At 38.7% G+C, this 24,303-nt stretch overlaps 1 protein-coding gene across 2 annotated transcripts in view; it reads left to right on the forward strand.

Moving 5' to 3' along the window:
• The window catches only part of OCA2 (OCA2 melanosomal transmembrane protein), a 217,772-nt gene that overhangs the window by 44,968 nt on the left and 148,501 nt on the right, over window positions 1-24,303 (forward strand). For both annotated transcript variants that reach the window (XM_026103160.2, XM_064501789.1), the window contains exons 4-7: window positions 11,539-11,637; window positions 12,205-12,393; window positions 16,320-16,377; window positions 17,919-17,991. In XM_026103160.2, the coding sequence (XP_025958945.2) occupies window positions 11,539-11,637; window positions 12,205-12,393; window positions 16,320-16,377; window positions 17,919-17,991 (419 nt within the window). The remainder of the gene's footprint in view (window positions 1-11,538; window positions 11,638-12,204; window positions 12,394-16,319; window positions 16,378-17,918; window positions 17,992-24,303) is intronic.

Consider the following 24,303-nt stretch of genomic DNA (forward strand, 5'->3'; position numbering starts at 1 on the left):
AGACATTCTTAATTTCAATTTTTCTGCTTTTGGAGATGGTCGTATCTTTCTTGTTTTTTTAATGGGATTCATTTCTAAGGACCTGTTGTTTTTTTCATCTCTTTGTATAGCAGCCTGGAGCCTTCAGCCTTAATAAAGGGAAGAAGACAGAAAGGGCTCATGGCAATGGGTGGCTATATCAGCATGGGGTTTCCCCTTTTCTGTGGATAATCTCTTGCTGGAGAATTTTTTTTTTTTTTTGTAGTCAGCAGCACTGACTCTTTTCCTTTTCCATTTTCTTTTTCTTTTGGAGAACAGGGTGAGATTTTATTTATGCAATCTCTTGTTTGGATGGACAGAAATTTTCATGTGCATGGGAAGACTTATTATCCGCACAGCGGATTCCTACTTTTTTTTTGTGGTGATCAATGTCCAGGTCTTATTTAGCTTTGGGAGGGTGCTCATTTATAGAACACTCATAACAAATGTTACAGTGTTCCTCATCAAGAATATGTCACGTCAGGAGCAAGATGGAGCAAAACCATTTCTGTGTGATTACAGAATAACCTAAGTGTTATTCTGTAAGGGCCAAAGGGAACACAGTGTCTGAGCTGAGATAATCTAGCATCTGTGTGACTGGGGGTAAAGAAATACCTCACTGAATCAAGAAATATGACGTATAGTATAACTGTGCTGCTAGGACAAAGCCATCTGCCAAATAAGAACCTGAAAAGCATATTTTTGTTTTGTTGGCTTTTTAGTGCAGAGTAGTATGTTTTTACCTGGAGAATGATTACAGCCTAAATCAGGAGGAAAGCAAGCTGATGTGGTGTCCTTATTCTTTTCTTTTGTGATCAGTCTCCCTGCTTTTGGAGGGAGACTTGCAGAATATACATTTGCATGCTACTCTGCACAGAATTTCTTTGGAATACATAATTTACAACCCTTGCTATTTTTTTGAAAATCTAAGTTGGCTGTGTTTATGGACTCAGATCTTGTGTTTCAAATTCCTCTTCCATTTGCGCTGAATCAGAAATCTATGATTTAGACCTGCTTATTTACATAAATTAGATAGCTCCCTCTCTGACATTGTAGCCTTGAGGTCCCTATAGATATCTGAGTCCTTTAAAGATGTCTAGTAGCAAAATAGAACCCAATGCTGTAAAATGAATTTCCTGAGGCTTGGAAACTACTTATGTTAATATGCTGCCATGCTCTTGGTGAAGAGTTGTTATGGGGAAGAGCCACATCTTTAAGAGACAAAACTGGACTTATTCTTGAATTATTTCAGGGAATATTCTCCAAATGTTAAGAGCAAATAGTGTATTATCATCACCTAGGTTTTAATTCTGTCTAGTTTCTTCAGTTTGTTCCTCAGGGTTTTTCACTGCTTTTAAAATAATTTAAAAATAGCTCTGATATAACTCAAAGCTGAATGGAATGACCAGTGACTTGGCTTCACTCTCTATTTCAAACTGCTTGTTAGAAAGTTGTGAAGAAATCATCTTTGGAAGGACTTGTCCATAGTTCATTGTATTTCTAATCAACACAATAACTTTTCTGGTGAAAAATCTATACCAAAGATAGTTTTTAGTCTGATATCAAATAAAAATTGCATGAAAGAAGAGGCACAAAAATCTGCACACTGTAATATAGGCATTGTTTGGTGTGAGCTTTATATATTATTTAGCATAGAAATCTTTCTGTTATCTCAAAGTTAGTTATCCAGTTTCCTTGACTAGTCAAGATGATGGATGGAGAGGCTGAATATGATTTGGAGAGCTCTCCCTATCTCCAGGGACTTTAACTATCCTAGGCCAGACTTTTAGATGGCAAAAGTTACATGAATAACTTCTTTAATGACTTATGCTCAGCCAGAGGCTGAAAAGGAAATCTAATACTTCCATTATAATTAAAAAGTGTTAAAAGATTAAATATAATAGAAGGACTTCCTTTATAGTGAGAAAATACCCATTATTTTATCAACTTAATACTGTTATTTCAGTATATAATAGCTGTATCCCCCTCTAAATGATTTCTTAATCTTAAAATTCAACTGTTGTTTCTTCTCTGCCTATTCTGAGTAGTGTCTCAAGCTCTAGCTTTGGAGAGAATTTTAGCATTTTATGCTGGGTCCTGAGCAATCTGCTGAGATCAGGATCTGCATAAAGGACAAATGAGTTATAATGTAATAACTTCTGAGAACCCAAATTTTTACCAAACATAAGGCTGGGTTCCTGAGCTCTTCTTATTCAATTAAAAGGTAGCACAGCTGTGCATTTCATTTTATAGTGACCAAAGGACAAAATAAAAGTCCCCAAAAGGTTACAATAGTTGGGATCCAGCATATATTTTTTTAAACAAAGCTTGATTTGGTAGGAACTTGAGCATTTTAAGCCACTCTGTGGCCTGCTTCCTTCTTCTCCCCGTGCCCCTTCCACCTCTCTCCAGGCACAGAAGCCAGTCACACTTTTTTCACATTGTTAATGAGAGGTTTTTTTTGTACAACTGTCACCCGCCTGGCTTTTTTTTGACTTTAAGCAATGAAGGCACTCTGTTTTTAGTGACAAAGTTACTTTTTCTCTCTAAAGGTTACAGGTATGATTAAAGTTCTCTCCAAATTCTTGAAATGAAGCATATGGAACAGCAATTCTTAATTAAAAGCTTTAAAAAGAAAAATAGTTTCTTTATGATTTCATCTTCAACTATAGCTCCCTAATTACTCTTTTCAGTCTCCAAAGCTGGAATGAGTGGCATATGAAACAAAATTATATGAGTATGCAAGGCCAGAAGCATAATTACATGTGGCAGCTTGTCAGTACATTGCTTAGATTAAGGAAAATTGTATCAAAATAATTCTGTCTCATCATTCTGTAGGAAAGTATTTTCTCATCAGGGAAGTGGCCAATGGTCTTCTAACAGCGCTTCCTTTCCATTCATCTGTAAATTCAGCCAGTCTGACAGTGACTCTTCATTCTTTAACGTATATTCCCCAAAGTTTTTGAGAGTATGTCATATCACTACATGGATTAGGAATAACATTGTGCCCAGATGGCCACAATGTCCAGTTGTTCCTCAGAGCTGTCCTTCTGTTCATGTTCCCCTCGTCCCAGTGCCACAAATCTGCCTCTATAAGAGAGTCTGGGCAGATAAAAAGTTTTTAAAACATAAATTGTGACCACTTCCTTAGCTTTTGAGATTCTTGGAACTGCCTCACAGACTTAGAAACACTCCCCCCCACCAATTTGTCATCAATTGGAGTTAGCGTCAGAGCTGGTTAAACTAAAAGCTGGTAGTGAATGCCAAAAAGAAATGCTGGCATTTAAAAGCCATGCTTGCAGAATATGCTACAGTATTACAAGTGCAGCCATGCTCAAAATGTTGCTGGTAAATTGCCTTCATATAGCAGATTCATTTTTCAATGTGTCCTGCAGCATTTGAGAATAATATCTCATAACAGGTTATCTATGTGATCCATAGAGATATGGAGTCTGGGGAATTTGGACCACTCCCAATACTGCTGCCTACTTCAAATTTGCAGCTTGTTGGCAGTCACCAACAGCTAAACTGTGCTGGCAGCACCTACTCCTGAAATATGTTTTCGCCTTCAGACTCTCTGCAGTTTTTGTCTGCTCTCTCCTATTGCTTTCCAGTTTTCTTTGCTGGAGCAGAAAATGGAGAGGAGGGAACAGCAGCTATATCTTCTTAGCACAACTGCTCAGTCCTTCAAAGGGTGGTTATTCGCTCAGCTCCCTACTCCCTCCCTTGAGTACCCCAGCCCTTGTGGCACCCTGGTACCAGGGCAGAGAAAGTATGGAAAAGCTTAGTCCTCTTACATTAAGCTGGAGCAGCTTCTGAGCAGCTTACTTTAGCCTCACCCAGTCAGGAGGGGTGTTGGTCTCTGTAAGCAGTTAATCACATCCTGATGGTGACATCCCCTGACAGAGGCAGGCAAAGAATCTGGAGGAAAAGGAGCCACTGAAGTCCTGGAGGATAATGCTACGAAGCCTGATTTGATTAAAAAAAGAAGAAAAAAAGGAAATGTTCTATTTGCTTAGCTGTTTCTGAACTTAGAATTGCCGTAATTTTTTGAATGGCAGAATATGGAACAAATAAGGGAGGCAAGACCACTAGCACATCCTCTTTTGGGACACGTTCTCCCCCACCCCAGATCCAGCAACTCATCAATACTCTTGAAGAAGTGAATGAAGGAAGCATGTTATGTAGGACCTGTATAAGGGCCCATTTCCATCTTGGTCAGGCTCAGCACACTTTTCACTGCACCTTTCTTATGCGTGTTCTTAATTTGCCTGGAGACTTGGCTGCAGCAAGGTACTTCTCAACATGAGCCCTGCCAGTTGGCTGTGCCTGGTCTAGTGTCCTGCTGTTAGGTAGCGCCTGTGCTGCAATCACCTGGGGAATCCTATACAGTCCCGCCTAAGAGAAAATTAGGAAAGTCAGAGAGAAAAATCAGTCTGTATTAAGTAATGCTTTCATTGCTAAATTTTTCTGACATCTTAATGGTGCATGCTTTTAAAGGGTCAAGGGGTCATGTGCTGATTTAGTTGAAACTACATAAAGCAGTCATCAGAAAATGTCTGGAGCCTGTTTAGAGATATGAGCTCTGGAGACTTGGATCCTTCCCTTGACTCTTAGTATATCAGTTGGCCATACTTCATTTGTGATGGGTAGTCTTAACAGTTCCCCTGTGATGTGCTGCCACTGAAGATACATCATGACAGTGTGTTGTGTCTGTGTGTGGCACATACAGATCATGATCATAGATGTATGCATACTGCTGCTTAGTATACAGTACAACATTGCTTTTAAAATGTTTAAAAGCTGAATGCTCAATTTGTACCATGTAACCGTTGTCCATAAGTGGATTTTTATTAGATACTGACAAGTACCAAATCTGAGTGGAGAAATGTATTTTAAGATGCAGTCTAATACTGCTGTTTTTTGTTGTTGTTGTTTGGTTGTTTTTTTCCTAGTAAAAACCTCTCTGCTTTTCAATTTAATTTTAGTGCATGCTTGTTTACAATTATGATGATAGCAATTAGTTCAGTACATGTGACCTGGTGCTTCCTAAATAAGGCTAAATAAAAATATAAAACTCACAAATTAAAGTCCTACAATTGCTACCAGACTCCTGCATGATTAATTACATCTCTGATATTCTAACTCAGGTCTTCTCTTCTAGGAAACTTTGCCTAAAATTTTACTGACTTTGTTATAATCCCTCGGATGTATAATCCCCATTGTATTCCTGGACTTTCATTCAGGGGCAACCTCACATTTGTAATGATTTTACTGACTACCAACTCAAGGAAGCACGCTAACCCTTTTTCTCCTTTTTTTCAGTAAGTTATATTCAAAATTCTTGATGTTCTTGCACAGCATATATGCTTGCACATTCACCTCTTCATCAATTCTGACCAAATCCGTTCTGTAGAAGTGAGAATTATTGCTTTCTGTTGTCATAGAAATAGCTCTTTTACTGATACTTGCATGCACGACTTAGCATATGGCAGATGAAGCATTATATTAACTGATGTTTAAAATGTATGCTTTTTATTATAGGGAGTGAAAACTGAATGCATTGTATGGCATGATTAATCTTTTCGATATAAGGCTAAATAACAGGCTCCAGCCAAGCCTAGGAATTATTTTAAGTGTCTGCCAGCTAGCTTGGGTCAGCATTCCTTACGTTCCTGTAGGATCTTTGCTTCTCGTGGTGTCTTCTGCTTTAGGGTATTCGGGCTTGAAAGCTTGTTTATTGCTGTACAGCAATTCCTACAACAACATCTTCCCTTTTCTTTTTCTTTTTTCTTTTTTAAAATGTAATGCACAATCATACTAGGAAAGGCCTGAAAAGTCAGTGCTCACACAGTATGTGTGCAAGTCTGGTGCTCACTGGCAGGAACTGAGTTCTCTCAAAGGACTTGATCCTAAGTCCACTGACAACTTTGGAAATAATCACCTGCAGTTCATGGAAAATACTGGCTTGTCGGAGGTGGAACCTGCAGTGCTCTTCAGTCACCTACACTGAGTAATGCTTGAGGAATCGTCAGCCTACCAGTGGGAACAGCTGGAGTCTCTCACACCCCTTTCATTTCCCTGCTGCTCTCCCCATACTCTCCATGTGGCCAGGAGGGCAGAAGGAGCCTGCTTCTCCTTAAATTGTATGAGCGAGTTTTGGAGGTTATGTTTCTGTTGTACAGCTGTACAGAAGAAGTACAAGCATCATCAAAAAAGCCTGAACATTGCTCATGCCTAGGAGCTGCAGCACATCTGTAGGAAGCTTCTGTTTACATGTCCTAAACTTGCATTTGGACCATCATTTTTTTAGATGTTGTGGATGGGATCCTTCTCCAACTACTTGGTCAGAGAGCTAGAGTTTCATCTGTGGACACCTTTATGACTTGGCAGAACCTGCTCTATTTTTTTGTGAGGTTGACAGTTCTCCTATGATGCTGGTTGATCCTCTGGGTTACTATGGAAACAGTCAGAAATTGTAATTGCTTGAAAGGTTAATGATAGGAAAATATGACTTTGACTGCAAGAAACCAGCTCAAAAGCCACATACTTCCTCAGAACAAACCTATACTCCTATGGAGAGAGCCAAAATCTGTATAAACTACTTTCACAGCAGTAGCCAAGTGGTTAAGAACACAATCTTCTGTTTGAAAGATTTCTCTTGATTAAAAAAACAGGACTAGCTGTACCAAATGTGAGAATGAATGTGACCAGAGCTGTGGTTGTGCAGGTGATAGGCCATGCTCTTCTTTTTCTAACATCAATGCAACATGGATCTTTCCATGTGACTGGTGCTTTGCAAGTCATTGAAGAAGTCATTGTCAAGTACTTTTTTCTATAGTTTTTGACTGTTTAGTTGCTTTCCCAGTGACTGTAATGGTGACTCAGAAAGTGTTTCTACAGATGTGTTAATTTTTTTTCATTTTCTCCTATTGCTTTCATATGAAAGTGAAATGGGAATGTTAATTTTTTTGTGTGGAGATCTATATGTATACCTACATACAAAAGTATACATATAAAAATGCAAGTATTTCATGCCTCTTTTAATATTTTATGTATAAAACAGGCTGATGACTTGAACTGGCGATTAGCTCCTTGGTGATGTTGCTGAATTGCTCAGCAGAGATAGATTGCACTCCTTTCTAGCATGTAGGTATGCTAAGTTTCAAGCTTTTTCAGTTGTGAAGATAAATAACATTCAGAATGTATACTGGTCCCACCTTTTGAAATGTATCACAGTGGTTTCTTTTCCAGGAAGAATTACTTGGGTGCTGTCATAATTGCTAGTCAGTTGCAGGGCTGAGGAGTACCTAGAATGATGTTGATAGTTTTTTGACCACTGCACGCTTGTTTCTCTAATGCCAGAGGGTCTTTTTGGCCTTCCTAGGTTTCACTCACAGAAGATCTCTGTTATCTTTTAATGAAGTGGATAAACCAAATCCTGGGATAGTGCCTCTGTAGAATAGGTGAGGCACAAAGGCACTTGCATTAGACTCTCCATTCAGGGATCAGTCTCATTTTTATAATCTGTGCTATTCTTTCATGATATTTTTTTCAACTTTTCTTGAGCTTTCTGCTGTCGAGATTCTTTTATACTCTAATTAGCTTTATTGTTTATATTACTGTCATTCTCTAATTAGAGTAATCACATCACTGGGGAGTTGAGGCTCTTCTACTTTTTCCTCTAATTACTATCGTTTTGTCAAGCCTGGCTGTTTCCTGCTGCTTATTCTTGTCCATGTGTTCCTACTGTCTGCAAATTGATGTTGTCATGTACTAATAGTTTTCACTTTATCTGAAGACCTTTTCCAGTTTTACTGAACTGGCCACTCTTAGCAATCGGTGAAACTCTGTAGTCCCATTTAAAGGTGGCAAGACCGATACCAGTAAGGGGGGATAACAAATGCACAAAGAAAAGTGAGGTTGATGTCTTTAAACATCCTTCTGGATTCGTCACTTAGGGTTCAGTCCCTTCAGACACCTTCCAATACCTTTATAGTCTCTTTTTGGTTGCATTTGCTGCTATCCTTCAGCACGTCGGTTACTTATTTACACTAGTGATGGAGACTTTGTGCTCTGGAATACAGAGCAGAATATGTCAACTCTGGTATGTCTCTAGTGCAGCTGAAAGTGTGTACACTCAAGTATGTCTACACAAAATGCCAGTTTTGAGCATTTTGAACAAGTATCCATAATTCAGCTGAGTAGTCAAGGGTTAGTTACTGGGTCCAAAATAGTTTCAAAACTAATTTTTACAAATTTGCATGTGGCTACCAAGCAAATCTTCACACAGAGACGCCATGAGCCACTGCTCAGTCCCCTGCTTTCCTTCCTCCACGTGAGAGAAGTAAGTGGTGTGAGAGGTGTCTGCCCTGCTCTCCCCACAGAAGTGGGCACTGGGGGAGGGACATGGCAGGTTTGTGGTGGCAGCGCGTCTGGCACTGGCCTTGGCTGGTGCCTGAGGGTGGGGATTGTCCACACTTGCTCTGGCCCTGCATCGTGTGCTTCTTGCATTTCATTGGTTAAGCCCCTTGGTGCCCATGGGACGGCCTGCAGCGTGCCATGTGTATGCCAGCCATCTGCCTGGGAGGAGGCAGTGTGGCCCCAACTGTGAGTGAAGGTGCACTAAATCTGTGGCTAGCCCTTTGCTGGCAGGGAAAGCGGTCACTGCCTAGAGCAGGATGGCCTTGTTCAGAAGAGAAAGGGAATGACTTCATTATGTGATAGAATAATCTGCATTTTGGGACTTACACTTGAACACATCTTCATTGGTTTCAGTGATACTATGAAGGTAGAATATTCACTGCACCCTTCAGATTATTGGAGAAGAAATTGTGAGAAGTTCTGGGTTTTAGGTATTTGTTGCTCAAGTAGCAGGAGAGTGCTACTGCCTGCTAATCCTGCAGCATCTTGTATTGTCTGTGCCCATATGTTTGCTTTTTAATAGAAACAGAATTGTCAGTTTACGTAAATATTTATCTAACCCAAAGCAGTGTTGGTAACTGTTAATTAGAAGAAGAGAATGGAATTTTTTTGTAGAAAGATTTCTGTCTACTAATCTTAGATTTGCACACGCCCTAGGAGTGGGCATGTAAGCAGAAAAGTAAGTCCAGAAGGGTTAATGGCATGTGCAATGTAAGGTGAGATCAGAGCAATATAGAATATATACCTTTTGGAACCCCTTTTTGTGCAGCAAGTGGCACTATTCTGTTTAACAGCAGAAACAGTTAATCGGTCTTCATATGAGTTACATTTCTGAATATATAAATTCATTGTCCACCATTAGAATTTTTATTAAATGTGTCATCTTTGGATGCAATTTTCAAATGTAGTGGAATGCTAGGATTAGCCAGAAGTATATCAGTAATGTTCAACGAGCCTGCACTTCAAATTCTGATAGTATTTTCACTGCCCTTAAATATTTGATTTTGTAAAAGCTCTAGATAAGCTTTTACATCTAAGGCTATGATAGGATTAGATTAGCACGTGCTTTAAAATATAGGGATTTCTCTGCTTAAACTTCTGGTGTGAGTGATATTTTCTCCTTTTTCAAAAAGGGAATGCCTGAATAGCTTCAATCATCTCTCGTGAGTAATCATCTCTTCACAGATGGAGTGTCAGTGCAACCTAGCACCTGAATTCTAATCTGTCTAACTTCTGACCTGAGGTACCAGATACTTCAATTTCTCTAACATTTACATTCTCTTTTGCTGAGATGGCAAATGCAGTGCTTACAAAAGAGCTTGAATGAGAGTCATGGCCACTCAAGGCTGAAATAACCATACCCATTTGCTACACACCTAACATGGCTTCTGAATGATAACAGAGGATCACTACTAACTGGCAAACTGAAGCAGTAACTGAAGGTTTTAATTTTACGCAGTCTGAGTTCACACTTACCTCTACACATTACAAGTAATTTGACTATCCTCCATTGTGATATTAAGTTAAATATACATACCCTTTTCTTTGGACTGGTCTTATATTTAAAAGATTGTATTACCCTTCGCCTTGAATATTTATTTGGTAGTCTGTGATTTTATAATTCTAGCAACAGTAAATGACATTTAAGGTTTCCTTGGAATTCCTGTGCCCATGATATCTAAGCATCTCCAGGAATAGTTAAGCTGTGTATTGATTGTATGTCTAGCACATCTCTTTGGGACTTTCTGCTGGTGGATGGCCTAAGTTATGAATGAAATGCATTTGTGTGTGTCTGAATAATGGTTGTTATGATTGAAAATGTCTCTGGAAGAGCCAGGTCGTACAGATGCTTTAATGGCTCAGTGAGTTTCTCTCTCCCAGAAATGTGTCCCAAAGCTAGACCCCCTTGATTGCAATGGATTCTCTTCAGCTGTTTCTTAAGCTCTGAGATCTATATTTTAAGAAAAAAGATTCTTAGCAATGCTAAACTGCAAAGTGGCAAAACACAGCTTACTATCAGTTAATTACTTGGTTAATCACCAGGACCAAGACCTGAGAGAAAGTGTTTTGAAGGGTTTGTGCCTCAGGAATGAGGAACTTGAAGCTACCTATGACAATAGGGATGGAGGCTGACTCTCCTGCTCAGGCTGTGGTGCCCTTTTATTGCTTCTGCTCTCAATTTCAGATTTGGTGAGCTACAGTTATCAGTGTAAGAGTGACATGGATTTTGGTGCACGGTTATTCTGTGGGCCAGAGAATTTGCAGACTTAAATGGCGGGGACAAAGGGGGAAGATATTTTCCACAAAGGTGGTAGCTGTCATAATCCACGGTTGCCCAAAACCAAGTCTTAGTATTATTTTAATTGGGTAGCATTAGGATATTAAATTCCTAAAAGTTTAATTATATTCTGTATGCATGATATGAGTTCCATACTTCAGATGGGTAGTAATTCCTTGGATAGAATTGGAAGGAGGATGTTACTTAGCCCTTCAAAGTGTGTGTGTTTTTTTTTTTTTTTAGTTTACCCCACACGACTTTTATAATATTGCTGAAATTTCCAAGAGAAAACTAATTTCAGAAAAAGTTTTCTTCCCTAATACAAAGAGTGAGATGGCTGTTTTAGAGACTGGTAGATTTCTGGTTATCCATGTGTCAAATGACTTCTGTGGGACAGAAACTATCCTGTTATTTTAATGTTTTATGTAGTGTACTTATATAAACTTATATGAAAATATATAATTATTTACCTTAAGAATTTCACCTCACTAATATTACAGTGCAATTGTCTGCCTTAAATTTAGGTGTCTAAAATGTAAGCATTGAAGTGTGAGTTAACTGTTTATGGTTCCTCTGACATTCAGACGGAAATTCATTGACTACTTTAGACTCCAATTATAGGATAAGACAAATCTCTCTCATTTTGTTTAGTCAAGTCCCCCTTGACTATAAAGGAGTTTGAACTTAGCAAAAACCTTAATTTACATGAACACCATTATTAAAGAGAATTTAACTAGTTAGATACTAGCAAAATACTGTATAGAACCTTAGAGGATCATTGTAATGCAAATTGACTGTTTGTCTTTTTCCCTCCAAAGATATCACTTCAATTTTTCTAAATTATTCAGCCCAAGGTCAAAAAACACTTGCTTTACAGAGAGGACACCACTGCTGAAGGTTTCCTCAGAGGAAAATGGGTGAGTTACTTTCATTTTACATGAAATAGTTCTTTTCCAAACTTTCTTCTATTTAACTGTGCGTGATTCTCTCTTATATTCTGACACCAAGCCTGTTGGGAAATAATGTGAACAGCAGGGTTTGTGAGCAGAGATTTATTTTGGAAGCACTTGAATGAAAAAAGGGGCTGTAAATGGGGAAGGAAAGGATGTAAGGTCTGAGATTGGGGTGATTAGAGAGCTCTAAGGATGAGCTGTTGTGTCCGGTGCACTGGAAGACATAGCAGAGCTCTAAGAAAGGTCCCTTAGGGGTCATACATGCCGAATCCTGAAGCAAGTCTGCCTGGTGCATCAGAGCGCTAGCTCTACCCGGTGCACCTAAATATTACGAGGTCTTTGTTTTTGCTCCTTGCTCTACCCAACTGTGTCACCATGAGGAGCTCAGTCTGTACTAAATAAATCTCTTTCCATGAGTATTTCCATTAAAATCAGTTACAGTGAAGCTAAACACATGCAAGATTGGTTGCATCTGTTATCCGATGAAATAAACCTCTGTTTTAATTATGTTTTACTGAAAATGTGTGACAGACTACGGTGCATGGCCCTTCATAATCCAGATTTTACCACGGATGATGATTCATGGGACAACAGCTCTGCAGAATTTGAACAAAGGTTTCAACTGGGAAGTGGAATGACCAGTTTGTCCAGATCTGTTTCTTCTGAGAGATATGAAATCTTGGACAACCTCCATGTAAAGTTCAATTTATCAAAGATGAGGTCTGAATTCAAATTTATCTCTTTATTCATTCTTTTTTATTTCTTAATTAATTTCTAAGTGAAGATGTCTAGAAAATGACTTATTTTCTGCAAATGAGAAGAATAACATTCCATATTTAGGCCATATCTTGTCATTGATAGTTTATAAATAAACTCTGGTGAAACTGACTAAAACTCTACTTAATCGTCAATAGTCTCTGGTTTTTACAAGCATTAATCATAGCACCTATTCTAAATTTGAAATTAAATATTGTCTATATCCCCTTTAAAGGTTTTTTGGAGCTATTGTAAGCATCTTGTTCTCTTACACAGCTTTATTCTTTAGTGTTTTGCTGCTTTTATAATATAGTTCACTATAATTAAAACAAGTATATAGTCTTCTATGTATCTAACACAGTCTTTCTGTCATCATTATAGTAGCTTTTTACACATACACAGTCAAAATATAACCAGGCATTTTTGTATCTTTAATGCATTAGTATACTTCCCTCTCCTCAAGGTAAACTTCCACCTCACTTCGGCAAGAATGAAGATGAATCTGTTAATATATCAAAAGATATCAATGCAAGAAGTACTTAAGTTCAGATTTCCTCAGGATATTTTCTCCTGGGTTTTAACTAGCAAACCCTTTGATCTCAGATACTAATTCTCTCTGCTGCTTCCAGAGTTTCAACACTGTTTCATACCCTGATATGGCCTCTGCTAATAGCTCTGCAGATTTGCATGGAGCCCAGCACTGGATGACCACATCTCTGTGTTGATCTGCAGATCCTTTTTAACAAGATGTCCATGCATCTTTTCCCGATATGCATGTTGTCTTAGCTCGTCATTTTACAATTGTTTTCCTTCTTTCATTGTTTGTGTTATATTGTGTGGAGTGTCACTCTCCTGCTGAATAAATGGAGCGGGATAATTTCAATCGCTGCAATTAGTACAATATGAGCAGATGTGAAGAACTTTGGCAGAAGTCTTTCTTCACGCTCTCAGTAGCCTCCCCCAGTATTTGATGGAACAAAGGCACTGAGTAGGACTGTAGAATGAATTGTTTCCAGTATGGCATACATTTATATTCTGGAGAGTAATATATTTCTCTGGCAGAACTTTCTGTGAATTATTTTCGTTGCTTTAGTGTTGGTTGTACATATGGGGCCAGCTCCTTGGCTGTTGTAAATCAGCGTAACTCCACTAAGATAATAAATGGACCTAAACTGCCTGACACCACATGCAGATCAGACTAAAAATCATTTGGTTTAGAACAGGGGGTGAAATTCTTCATAGATTTATACTTCATGCATTCCCCACTGAAGTCAAATAGGATTGTGCTGCAGGCATATATCAGCAGAGCATTTGGCATCGAGTTTGTACTTGCATCACTGTGCCAGATTAGAACTGTAGAGAGAGACAGATTGCAAAACACAGGCAAGTCAAAGGGTGATCACTTCTCAACTGTAAGCTGTTAAGAGCACTGCTTCCCTAATACAAAATACTATGAAAACAAACAGACGGGAGGAAAAAGCCTTCTAAATTCTACGTTTAACAAAATAACCTTTTACAAAAGCTTTTTTTATTATATTTTGTCAGCTCCTTGAGATGAGTTTCTATTATTTACAGACAAGTGGTTATGAATTTATAAAGGCTTAATTAATGCCTTTTGATTTCTCCTATGTCTTAAAATCAAGTTATTGCTGTTTTGTTTCAATAATAATATGAATTATTATTATTACTTGAAATGAAAATTTGGAAGTGCCAACAGAAAATATCAAACTCATTGAAATGAGCCCGGTCTGGACTAGGCTTTAGCAATTCATGAAATAATATGTTCTCAAAAATAGTGAAATAGAACTGTGGTGTAAAGACAGGGAGAATAGACAAGCGGGGAAGAGAAAAATATATGGCAGAACTGGCATTAGGTCTTTTCCATAAATCACACAATATCAAAATAAGTTATCAGTTGCAAGGTACTGATAATGGCTTTTTTTTGTCATTCCTCCCTTTTCAAACCTTTATTGTATTTCCCTCCACTCCTGCCTTGCTTTTCATCACAGCATGGCTATCTGGTGTTTCTGAAAGAACCCACCTAACTGACTTCCCCTCTTTGCTACCTTCTCTAGATTTTTATTCTGTACAAAGCCTGCATAAAATTTCTACCATTTAAATCTGTTATAGCCCCTTTGTACCCAGTTTGATTGTGGCCTCATATTTTAATTAACTAATGTTTTTTCTGCCTGTTTGGAGAACTCTAATGAGAAGAAGGAATCTTTAGAAAACAATATTTTCAAAAATGGGTCTCCAGTTACTCACAGTGTTTTCAGTCAATGAACTTGACTTAGGAACTGATTTCCACTGTGATTAAAAAATATTTCCGACTCTCTTCAGACTACTCTACTTTAATATTTCGTTCTACAGCATCTGTCACTGCAGCTATTTATTGCAGTGTTCCCTTCTCAGCTAATTATCCTAGTAACTTGAAATGTATTCCTTCTTGCTATCATCAGGCTTAAATCAAACCCTATGTTTGTCATTCTGTCAGGAAAGCAATGCAACTTTTAAATGTTTACTTCTGAAAAAATAGGATGAGAACATCAATGGCTTCAATTAATAAAAAGATGTAATAAGGGCAAGTCATTCTCTAAATCAAGATATCTGTGTAACATACTGTGGGCAACATGAAAATAATTTATTGAGCTGCCTTTTATGGTAAGATACAAAAATGGTAATTTAAAATTGACAAGTCTTAAGATTTCTTATTCAAGAACATACATTTTCTACATCTAAAATTTTAATTTAGACTTTTTCTTACTTAACACACTAAATAGTAAGCACTGACACTTCAGAATATTTGATTGCACTGAAGAGTTAGATGTGGGAATTCCTTCAAAGTGCACAGATGTGCTATGGAAAAAAATCTAGTTCTTCTTGTCAGTTTATCTAGAGATGCTCATGAAATATATTTGTTTTAAAGAGATACTTTCAAAACTGAGAGATTCTTAAAGTTTCTTCCCATCTTCCAACTGTCTTTTCCTAATACTTTTAAGGATGCATAATGAGAACTCCAATTTTTGATGAAGTATTTCATGATAACACTCTATGCAACAAGTAAAATGTGTTTAGAGCCCTGTCTTTAAGCTTTTGTGTAAGGAAAACTCCACTGATGTTCAAACCAGTTTTGGATTCGTAAGGACTATGAAAGTAGGCCCCTTAGAGGGAAGTGCAAACTAACTGGTCTGTGACTGTGTATATTGGTACTTTATGCGAAATTGGGCTTTCAAGCTAACCATGGGATTTTTCGGAAGAATTTCCCACTGATCAGTCCTTGCAGAAATGCCCCCTCTGGGCTAGAGTATGTGTGAGCACTCACTGTCCACACACTGCCTGCGATGGGCCACAGTCTGATGCTGGGGACATGCAACACTGATGTTATTAGCTGCGACTAGCACTGTGGTGTCTGTGATATTGGCTTTGGCTCCTGCCCCCCTTCATCCCCTTTTCCTTCCCTGGAGGTTTGGTAACACTGATCCTTCTGCCCCATGGTGGAAAGGGTCTGCAGCTCATCCCTCCCCATGGTGACACCAGCAGAGCTGGTGGGGTGGCTCTGTAGGCAGCCAGCAACAGCGGGAGACAAGCAGCTCTGCATCCCAGCACCAGCTCGTGCTGCAGCTTCACTCCGGTTTCCCAAGAGGCAAATCCTCCTTCCCATGCTGTGAGATCAGGCTGACAGCAGAGCGAGGGCAGGCGGCCCTTGTAGTCACTTGTACAGCCCAAGCCCTTGCTGACCATCTATAGTGGTGTCTGTACTGTGAAACAGACCATATGGTATCACCCATAAGCACTTAGCATGATGTTGCTGAAAGGGAAGAACTATTAAGAGGACAAAAAAGGATTTTTTAAAGTAATCTTTCAATAAATACATGTTTCTTACCTTTCAGATGCTGTCTAAAATTCCTAAAAGTTTCAGGCCTTTTTATCTTTGTAGTTGTCTGCTCTGTAAGTATTGGATTCTTTCCTTTTTCCCCCCCTCCTATTAAATTCCTTACAACTAGTTCAAAATGAGGTGTGATATTTGGTCTTAGCTAATAAAATAATGTTTTAAGGATGGGGACACGATGGCAAAAAATGAAAATAATGTGCAGAGCCTTATACGTGCTTGGACCACTCATCGGTGTACTAGTCACCACCTTGGACGATGTGGTAGGGTAGGGCATTGAGTTCAAGGAGGCAATTTAAACTCAAATTTATATGTCATTAATAGTTCCATATTGAATTTAGCATGAGTCTTCAGATACTACTTAAAACCTGCAGAATGTTCATAGGTTTCCCTCTGCCAAAATGTTTACCTCCTCCATTTAAATGGCCATTCTCTCATGGAAGAAAATAAACCGTATAAAATCTTTTGTGGACTCTGCGTTCCTGAGTGGCTGTTGAAATACAGCAACAGGGAGTAACTCTTGTCAGTCAGTGCTTGCAGCCACTGAGGAAAGGCAGGGCCTCCCTGAAATAGGAGGACTGAAAGGAAAGTCTAGAAGAAAGGAGAACAGCATATAGCTGTGTCCTCTTGGCAGACCAAAAACCCCAGCATATCTTTAAAAAAATCTCTCTCATTCTCAGTTCTTTCTTTCTCCTGTGCACTCTTTGTTCCCTTTCAACAGTCTGTATTCTTCCATTCTTCCTCTTGCTGTCCTCATCTTTCTCCAAGAAACATGCTCTCCTTCTGCCTGTGACTTCAGGCATGCTTTTTGTTTTGCTTTCCCATTCCTAACATTTCACAGCCCTCTTCCTCTCCTCCCCCTGTCCCATTAGGGCTGTTCTTAGTCTTTGTTGTACTTCTGTCACCACATAAGAGCATCACCGTATTGGCTTTTAAATTTGCTCATCTTGTGATGCTGTGAGGCAGCTAGAGGCAGATGTTGAATGGCTCTTCTCCTGGCTCCTCTCCACTCACTGCTCTGCAGTAGCAACATAAATAGCACAGCTGGAAGATTCTGGGAAACAGAGGAGCTGTCAGAAAAAATGTGCTAGGGAGCATGCACCAGCAATCACAGCGCTCCACTGTGTGAAAGACAGAACGTCGCAGGAGGCAGGCAGCTAGCCACCAGGGTTGCTGGAGCGCAGCGCTCTGCTGCTGAAATCTTTGAAATCAACAAAGCCTTTGGCTGCAAAACTTGCAAAGCATTTCAGAAGGTTGGAATTTATCCTTTTAACTGCTGTGAGGAACACATTTTTGGCTGGCCAGGTTTCTGTATCAGAGGGTGAAAAAATGACTTTCTGTATTCCCTCAGATGGGAGTGTTGCTTTCCAGATAGATACTTAAGATTACAAGTTTGTTCTATGAGGCAATTGAATAAAATAAATCATGTATATGACTTTGGCAGTAAGTTTAGGGAATGAACATTGTTTGACCTTGTTATGTGTCCCATGGCAGATTTTCAGTTGTGGGGAAACATACCTGAAAATGCTGAAGATAAACTTTATTTTGCAATTTTTTATTAATATTGTTTAATGCATCTTTGGTTTTTATCTTGCCCTAGATTTTATTTGGCATTTATCCAGATCAAGGTGTGCCCTGGCAGATGTTGGCTGTATCATCTCTGGAAAGCTTCTGTATCCTTCTCAAAAAAATTGAACTCAAGTTTCATTGATAAACTGGTTGAAAGGCTGCTTTCTATCTTATACCCTTAAAGAATTCAGTGTCTTCACAGCCCAGCCTGCACTTAGACTTCCCTTTCGATGTAGGCCACAGTCCTGCTCCCCTAGTCATTCTGAATGAATCTACCTGCCTGGGAGAACTCGTGGTTTCCATCTAGACCGTGTGTCCAGTCTCGTTGTACAAAGCCAAGAGTGTGGACCGTGGAAACGGGTCACAGCCCAGCTGGATCAAGTCCTAGAAAATAGCTGAGACCATGCTTAGGACATGCACCCAGTTGCAGCAAACACTCCCTGCTCCAGTCTGGACGCCGTGTGTGGATTGTGATGCTAGCCAGTGACCTCCTTCAAAAGCAGCAAAGTAGCTGATTCACAAATATGTTTCCATAACAGCTTAGCCCAGTCATATGTTTTGATTACGGACCTGTAGAAGTTTTTCAGTGGAAGTGCAGATTCCCTTAGAAATTTTCCAGGCATAAATTGTTCAATAGTGAATTTAAGTCCGCCGACTGTCAAGGAACTGTTCCAGAGAACAAGCAGTAGAATAACCAGAGATAAATATGATTCTCTGCAGGTGAATGAAGACCTGAATGTGAGAAGTTTTTCAGGGATGAACAGTCAGTTAATAAACAAACAAAAGCTTTTGCAAATAAATCCCATTTCTAATTCCCATCATTTTTATAGTTTAATCAGGCCACAATTTCTTTGGTTCTTACTCCACTAGCCTTAGATGGTGATTCAACTATAGACATGTTTCAGAACCATCTGGTAGGTGTTTGCTTGTTTTAAGAAGGTACAACTGGATTTAATTTTTGAAGTGCTAAATTTTTCTATTTGACTGGTCAGGTCCACAGCTTTGAGAAGGGACAGTTCATTTTAAATAGATTTGGCTTCTAGCATTTTTGCCATTGTCAATAATGGCACAATATCACACCATTATTAGTAGGGTAAATGAGGAAGAAAAGATTAACACTCAAGGGTCATTTATAGTAATTAGATGTCGAGATTGCTTTTTGGAGGAAAGCAAGTGAAGAGCTAGTAGGACCAGTGACAACATCAACTGCAGATGCCCACCAGTATCCTGTTCACATCAATATTTTTGTCCTTGAAACTGTGGTTGAAAGCTCCTATTTGTATATATGTTGTCATGGACAGCATCAGGGCTGTAATGGCCCAATCTGTTAAATCAGGGTATATTGGCAGCAAGTCTTTGCATTCAAGTTTCAGTCAACTGTCATATCATAATTTGGGGATTTGCTCGCTCTCCTCAGATTTTGGGTTGTTTGTGTCATTGTACACAGTGACTTGGTAACCAGTTATTCCTTTTGCTTATTCCAGAGAAGCACTGGTGACACTGTGATACGAGCACTAACAAGTGTTCCTATATTTCACTTTTTACCTATCATGTCAGGATGCGTTTAGCCAAACAGCTGTCAGACAGTTAGAATGATGTCTTTCCATTTCCTTGCTCAACAAACCCAGAGCTGAAACTTCTTAATTTTTGTCATAGGTGTCGAAAACTGGACATTCTGTCCTTACACTCCTATGCTGAGATTCACTGATATGTGAGAAAAGGCATAAGAGGTAAGCAATGCAGCAAAGCCATGCTTCATTTTCAAGGTGACATGGTAATTCAAGCAGAAGGGTCAAGGAGAAAGATTGAATATCTAAATGAGGTTTGGAAAAGGCATGAGCAATTCTGAACGTCATCTTACTGTGGCTGCCAGTCTTTATTTGTGTGGATGTAAACTCACATGCTTATCCTCCACTTTGTTACATAGTGAAGAAAGTATTCACCATTCTGGCTAGGCTTGGATAATGTTAGCTATTCACAGAGCAATGTCTAAGACGTGATTTCTGTTGGCTGACAGACTGCAGTATTCCCAGTAGACATTAGGAGCTCCTCTCTGAATGTGTACAGCAATTTCTTGGTAAACTGGCAGGTGTGCTGCAGTAGTCCTTGTCACAAAACCCTTAGAGGTTATTATATCAGACTGCTTTGGGTGCAAAACAAGTGACTTAGCTCATATAATGCTGAATTATGCAAATGAACATTCTTTACCACTTGTTCATGCCTAAAAGCTGTTAAGAAGTACTGAACGGGTACTAACTACTGTATGCTTGATTATTTTTTTAAAGAAATCCTTCCATTTCTATTTCCTTTCATAAAAGCCCATGCACATGGACATGTGTGTTGTGTTTGTGTGGTTTCATGCACACAATGTCTGCATACTCTAGAAAAATCTGAAAAAAAAAAAGAAACAAAGTTGGAAATACTTCTGGCTTCACATCCTTTACATCATCCTAGGTTCACTTAGATATTTGTGGTTTTCCTGTCATGCCTATTTGATTTAAGATTTGCTTGAAGGCAGACCTTTCTGTCTCTGACTGCTGGGAGAGAGCTGTGTCTGCTGGGGTGGGGGTGACCTGCTTTCCATATGATGTTTCTCCACTTCTTTTCCATTTGCTCTAGTTCTGTTTGGTGTTTTTCTACTTTTATCTCTTGCTTGGATTTACTTTAGTTGTTTTCCTTCCCATTATCTTCTGTCTCTTGTTTATAAGCTCACTTGTATCTCCCTTTGCTTTGACCATTCCATTAGATACAAACCTGTCATGAAGCTCTAAGGTGGGTTGCTGCAGTTTCGGAAAACAACACGTAGCCTCCTGTGAATTAATAGAAGCTTGTTGAGTCTCTAAGATGTGTTTTAATACTGGTTTCCCTATTGGCACCAGATCCAGATTCAATGGATTTAGTATAATTTTCAAAGTAGTGGTGATATCGTGCCTTTTTTTCACCACTTGTGATTTACTGACTTAAGTTCTAACAGTCAATTCTCTAATACCGGAGAGAACTAGACTTATGTTAGAGTCTGACTGGAGGACCCTCTGTTGCAGGAAGCAAGATTCAATAACCCTATTAGAGAAAATTTGTGAAACATTTTCAGGTCTTTGCTGAGAGGCTGTATTTTAAGTAGGAGGCATCAATAATTAATAAGATGATGTGCCTTTGGAAAGCAGTTTTAAAAACAGAAGAAATATAGAGTCTGAATAAATCCCAGCATTTCTTAGTTTAGTTACAAGTACTTATTCTAAAACATTATTTTCTCTAACTGTTTGGACATTTAAACCTTCAAGTAACCTCACTCCATTAACTGGGTAACCACAGAAAGAATAAGAAGTATTTCTTCACTTGACCCTTACTACATAAGTTTTTAATTTTGAAGAATGTTCTGAAATGCTAAATATACTGTTTGTTCCTGTACTTCTCCTTGTACTGTGTTTCTAATAATTTCTGCCCTGGCCTAAGTAAAATTTTTAATTTTACTCGAACAGTGTGGAAGAGTCAGCTGGAACAGAACTGTGCAGTAGCCTTTGGAATAGAGCTAGGCTTTCTGAAATCATGAAGTAATGGGGATTCATGGATGCTAATAAGGAATTATGCAATCAAACTGTGCACTAGCTCACTGTCATTTAAAAATGTGTCTGTGTCTTCCTGATATAGTGCTTTCTTTTCTTACACTGCCTTTGACATAATTATTCCTATTTCTGCACTTCTCAATACCAGAAATGTTTGCTTTTCATAAGAAAAGGTATAACATCTTCCAGTACATTTCTAAGACAATAGGCTCACACCTAGCTCACTGAGCTGTGAATTTCCATCTTTACCCTATCCCTGATAAGTGTTTCAGTAACATTCTTGTTTGCTTCCCTTTCAAAAGCCTTTGCACTGTGTCAGTTCCTCCTGTATGTAAGGCAGAGTTTAGTCAGTCTAGGTAAAACAATTTCATTTTCCTTTTTTGAACTGCTCATCAAAACTTACCTCTCTTGTACCCAAAATCTGATAATAACTAGGCAGTGGATTGTGAATTTTTCCCAGATTGGCCAAGTATTTTGCATTTTCTTCATATATGTTTAAATCCTTCCAGTCCTGATCTGCTTGTTTGCTTTATCTGTTTGATATCTCATCATCAAACTTTTTGGAGTGAGGACTGACACTTAGCAAGGTATATATTTACACAGCACCTAATGTAAAGGGTTTCTTACTCACTTGCTCTTTAAGTGCTACCACCAGAACACAAAATTTAATGGAAATACAACATCTCAAGTCAAGGCTGAATGGATCTACAGTCAGTCCAAATAAGATGAAGTCAGAGATATCACACTGATCAGTCAGCGCCCATTTTCAGTGACTTACATCCCTCCTCAGCAGCTCAGAGAGATTTCATGATGCTCAGTCCAGAATTAAGAATGCAAATTCAGAAAGTAATAGATGTACTGCAGTTGTAATAATATATTGAAACTTAAACCCTAAGGCTATTTTTTTTCATTTTAGTTGAATTCAGTGGAACTTCTTAGAACAATTCCACATATTGATGGTGATGGGGGAGGCTTAGACCAAGAAGACATAAGATGGCTAAATGTGCTGACCTTATTATCAGATTCCCGACTGAAGTTGCATGAGTTTAAATGATGAGTGCAAATGGGCTAATTATGGAGCAAAAAAAAGTCACTAGGAAAACTTGTAATCATAATGCCAGGGCCAACAATGGTACTGAAAAAAATCATATTTCCCAGTCCCTGAACCAGAAGTATATACAGAAAAAGAGACTGATGCAGAAAGTATGCTCAGAATCTAATATATTTTTCCAACTCTGTGGAGGTCCTGAAAAGATAGATTCTTCTCCCAGGGAGCATAAAGTAAGCAAGCGAATGAAACTAGTTCTCTAATCCCTTTGAATTTATTCTATTTTGCTACCATAGTCCTATACTGTCAGATACTCCTCAGTCATTTTTCATTGCAGAACACATTTAAAAACCTTTTATATTTGTTGATGTTGTTGGAACTGTAGCAAGCATTTTGTCCTGAAGACAGTGTTCAAGCTATGAAGTAGGTAGCTGAGGACCGGGACCACATGTAGAGGCAGCCAATGAAGCAGAATCTGAAGGCCTGGTTGAGAAAATGCTATAGGAAAGAATGGTTTATTAAGAACTCAGGAAACTTCTGCAATGGAGGCGGTGCATAGAGGAAGGGTGTGTTCCAGTGGAAGCCGATGCTTTAAAAAGAAAAAAGAAAGCTATAAAGCATTCTTCAGATGGGGAAACCTAGCAGGTACAGAAAAGCATGTGGTTCAGCATGGTGCACTGTGAAGGGACGATGTAAAAATATCCTCACTATAGGGATGGGATAGCAATCTATAAGATTAAAAGAGAAAACTTCAAAGATCAGTGTAGAAATAACTTCAATTAAGGACAATACATGAAAGTAAATACTAAGATACAGGTCAAATGTATTTGTATCCTTTAAAATGTTATAAACTTAAGAAACTAGCATGATTGGCCTGGTCATAAGTCAGGATCAATGGTATAATAAGTACCTTGGAGACCTGGTGAAAGACAATCAGTGGATTCCAACATAGGAATCTCAAAGTACGTTTCATAGTAAGTAGAGTAGGTGATACAAGCAGATGTTAAAGAAAGCATGAAGTCAGCCATCTGCATGGAAGTGTGACAGAGTATTTCTGTCAATCATGGCATTTCAGTTAGTACTTCACATACTGAATAAATGCCATGATGGAGGGTGAAGCAGGGACTCAGTATTTAGGGTATGACTCATCTCAGCTACCCCTGAGTTAGTCATCCTAGGGTATCTTTATAGTTAATAGAGAGAATAGATGCTTTTAATGAGTGATTCCTTCGAACTTAATGTGGTGGTCTAAAATCAGACAATGAATTACATCCTAAAAGTGTCCTCTTTTCACTGATTTTAAAGGAAGCAGAGTAACTAACTCAGATGCAGATGTCCACAGTGTAGAAGTATAAATTTAGGTAAATGAATGACAATTTAAATGTTTAGCCACTGCATCACATTCCATCATGTTATCTACATAAGCTACAAAAAATAAAGTGACATGAGATGACTCTCAGACACCCTTCCAACCCTTCTAGGAGCAGTAAGTCAGCAAATCCAGAAGAGGAAAAACAGCTCTTAGTTTAGTTTCGAGCTGTGGACCTGAACTGGCTCCAAATGTAAATAAAGCAAGCCATGGTGTCATGTTGCACAAAGCATACACAAACCCAGATCCCTTGACAGGAGCAAAATAGTTCACAGCAGTAATATAATTTCAAGAATGGAACTATATAAAAATCAGGCAGCTTAGCTAAAATGAAATAAAAAATGACAGGTCTGGCTGTAAATCTCGTCAGGGAGATTTTTTTTGCATTAAAGGCACATATTGGAGGCAATGTTGTAAAAAAGGCTCAGGAAAGACC

The sequence above is a fragment of the Dromaius novaehollandiae genome, chromosome 1 (assembly GCF_036370855.1).
Source record: "Dromaius novaehollandiae isolate bDroNov1 chromosome 1, bDroNov1.hap1, whole genome shotgun sequence".
In the NCBI taxonomy this organism is placed as follows: domain Eukaryota; kingdom Metazoa; phylum Chordata; class Aves; order Casuariiformes; family Dromaiidae; genus Dromaius; species Dromaius novaehollandiae.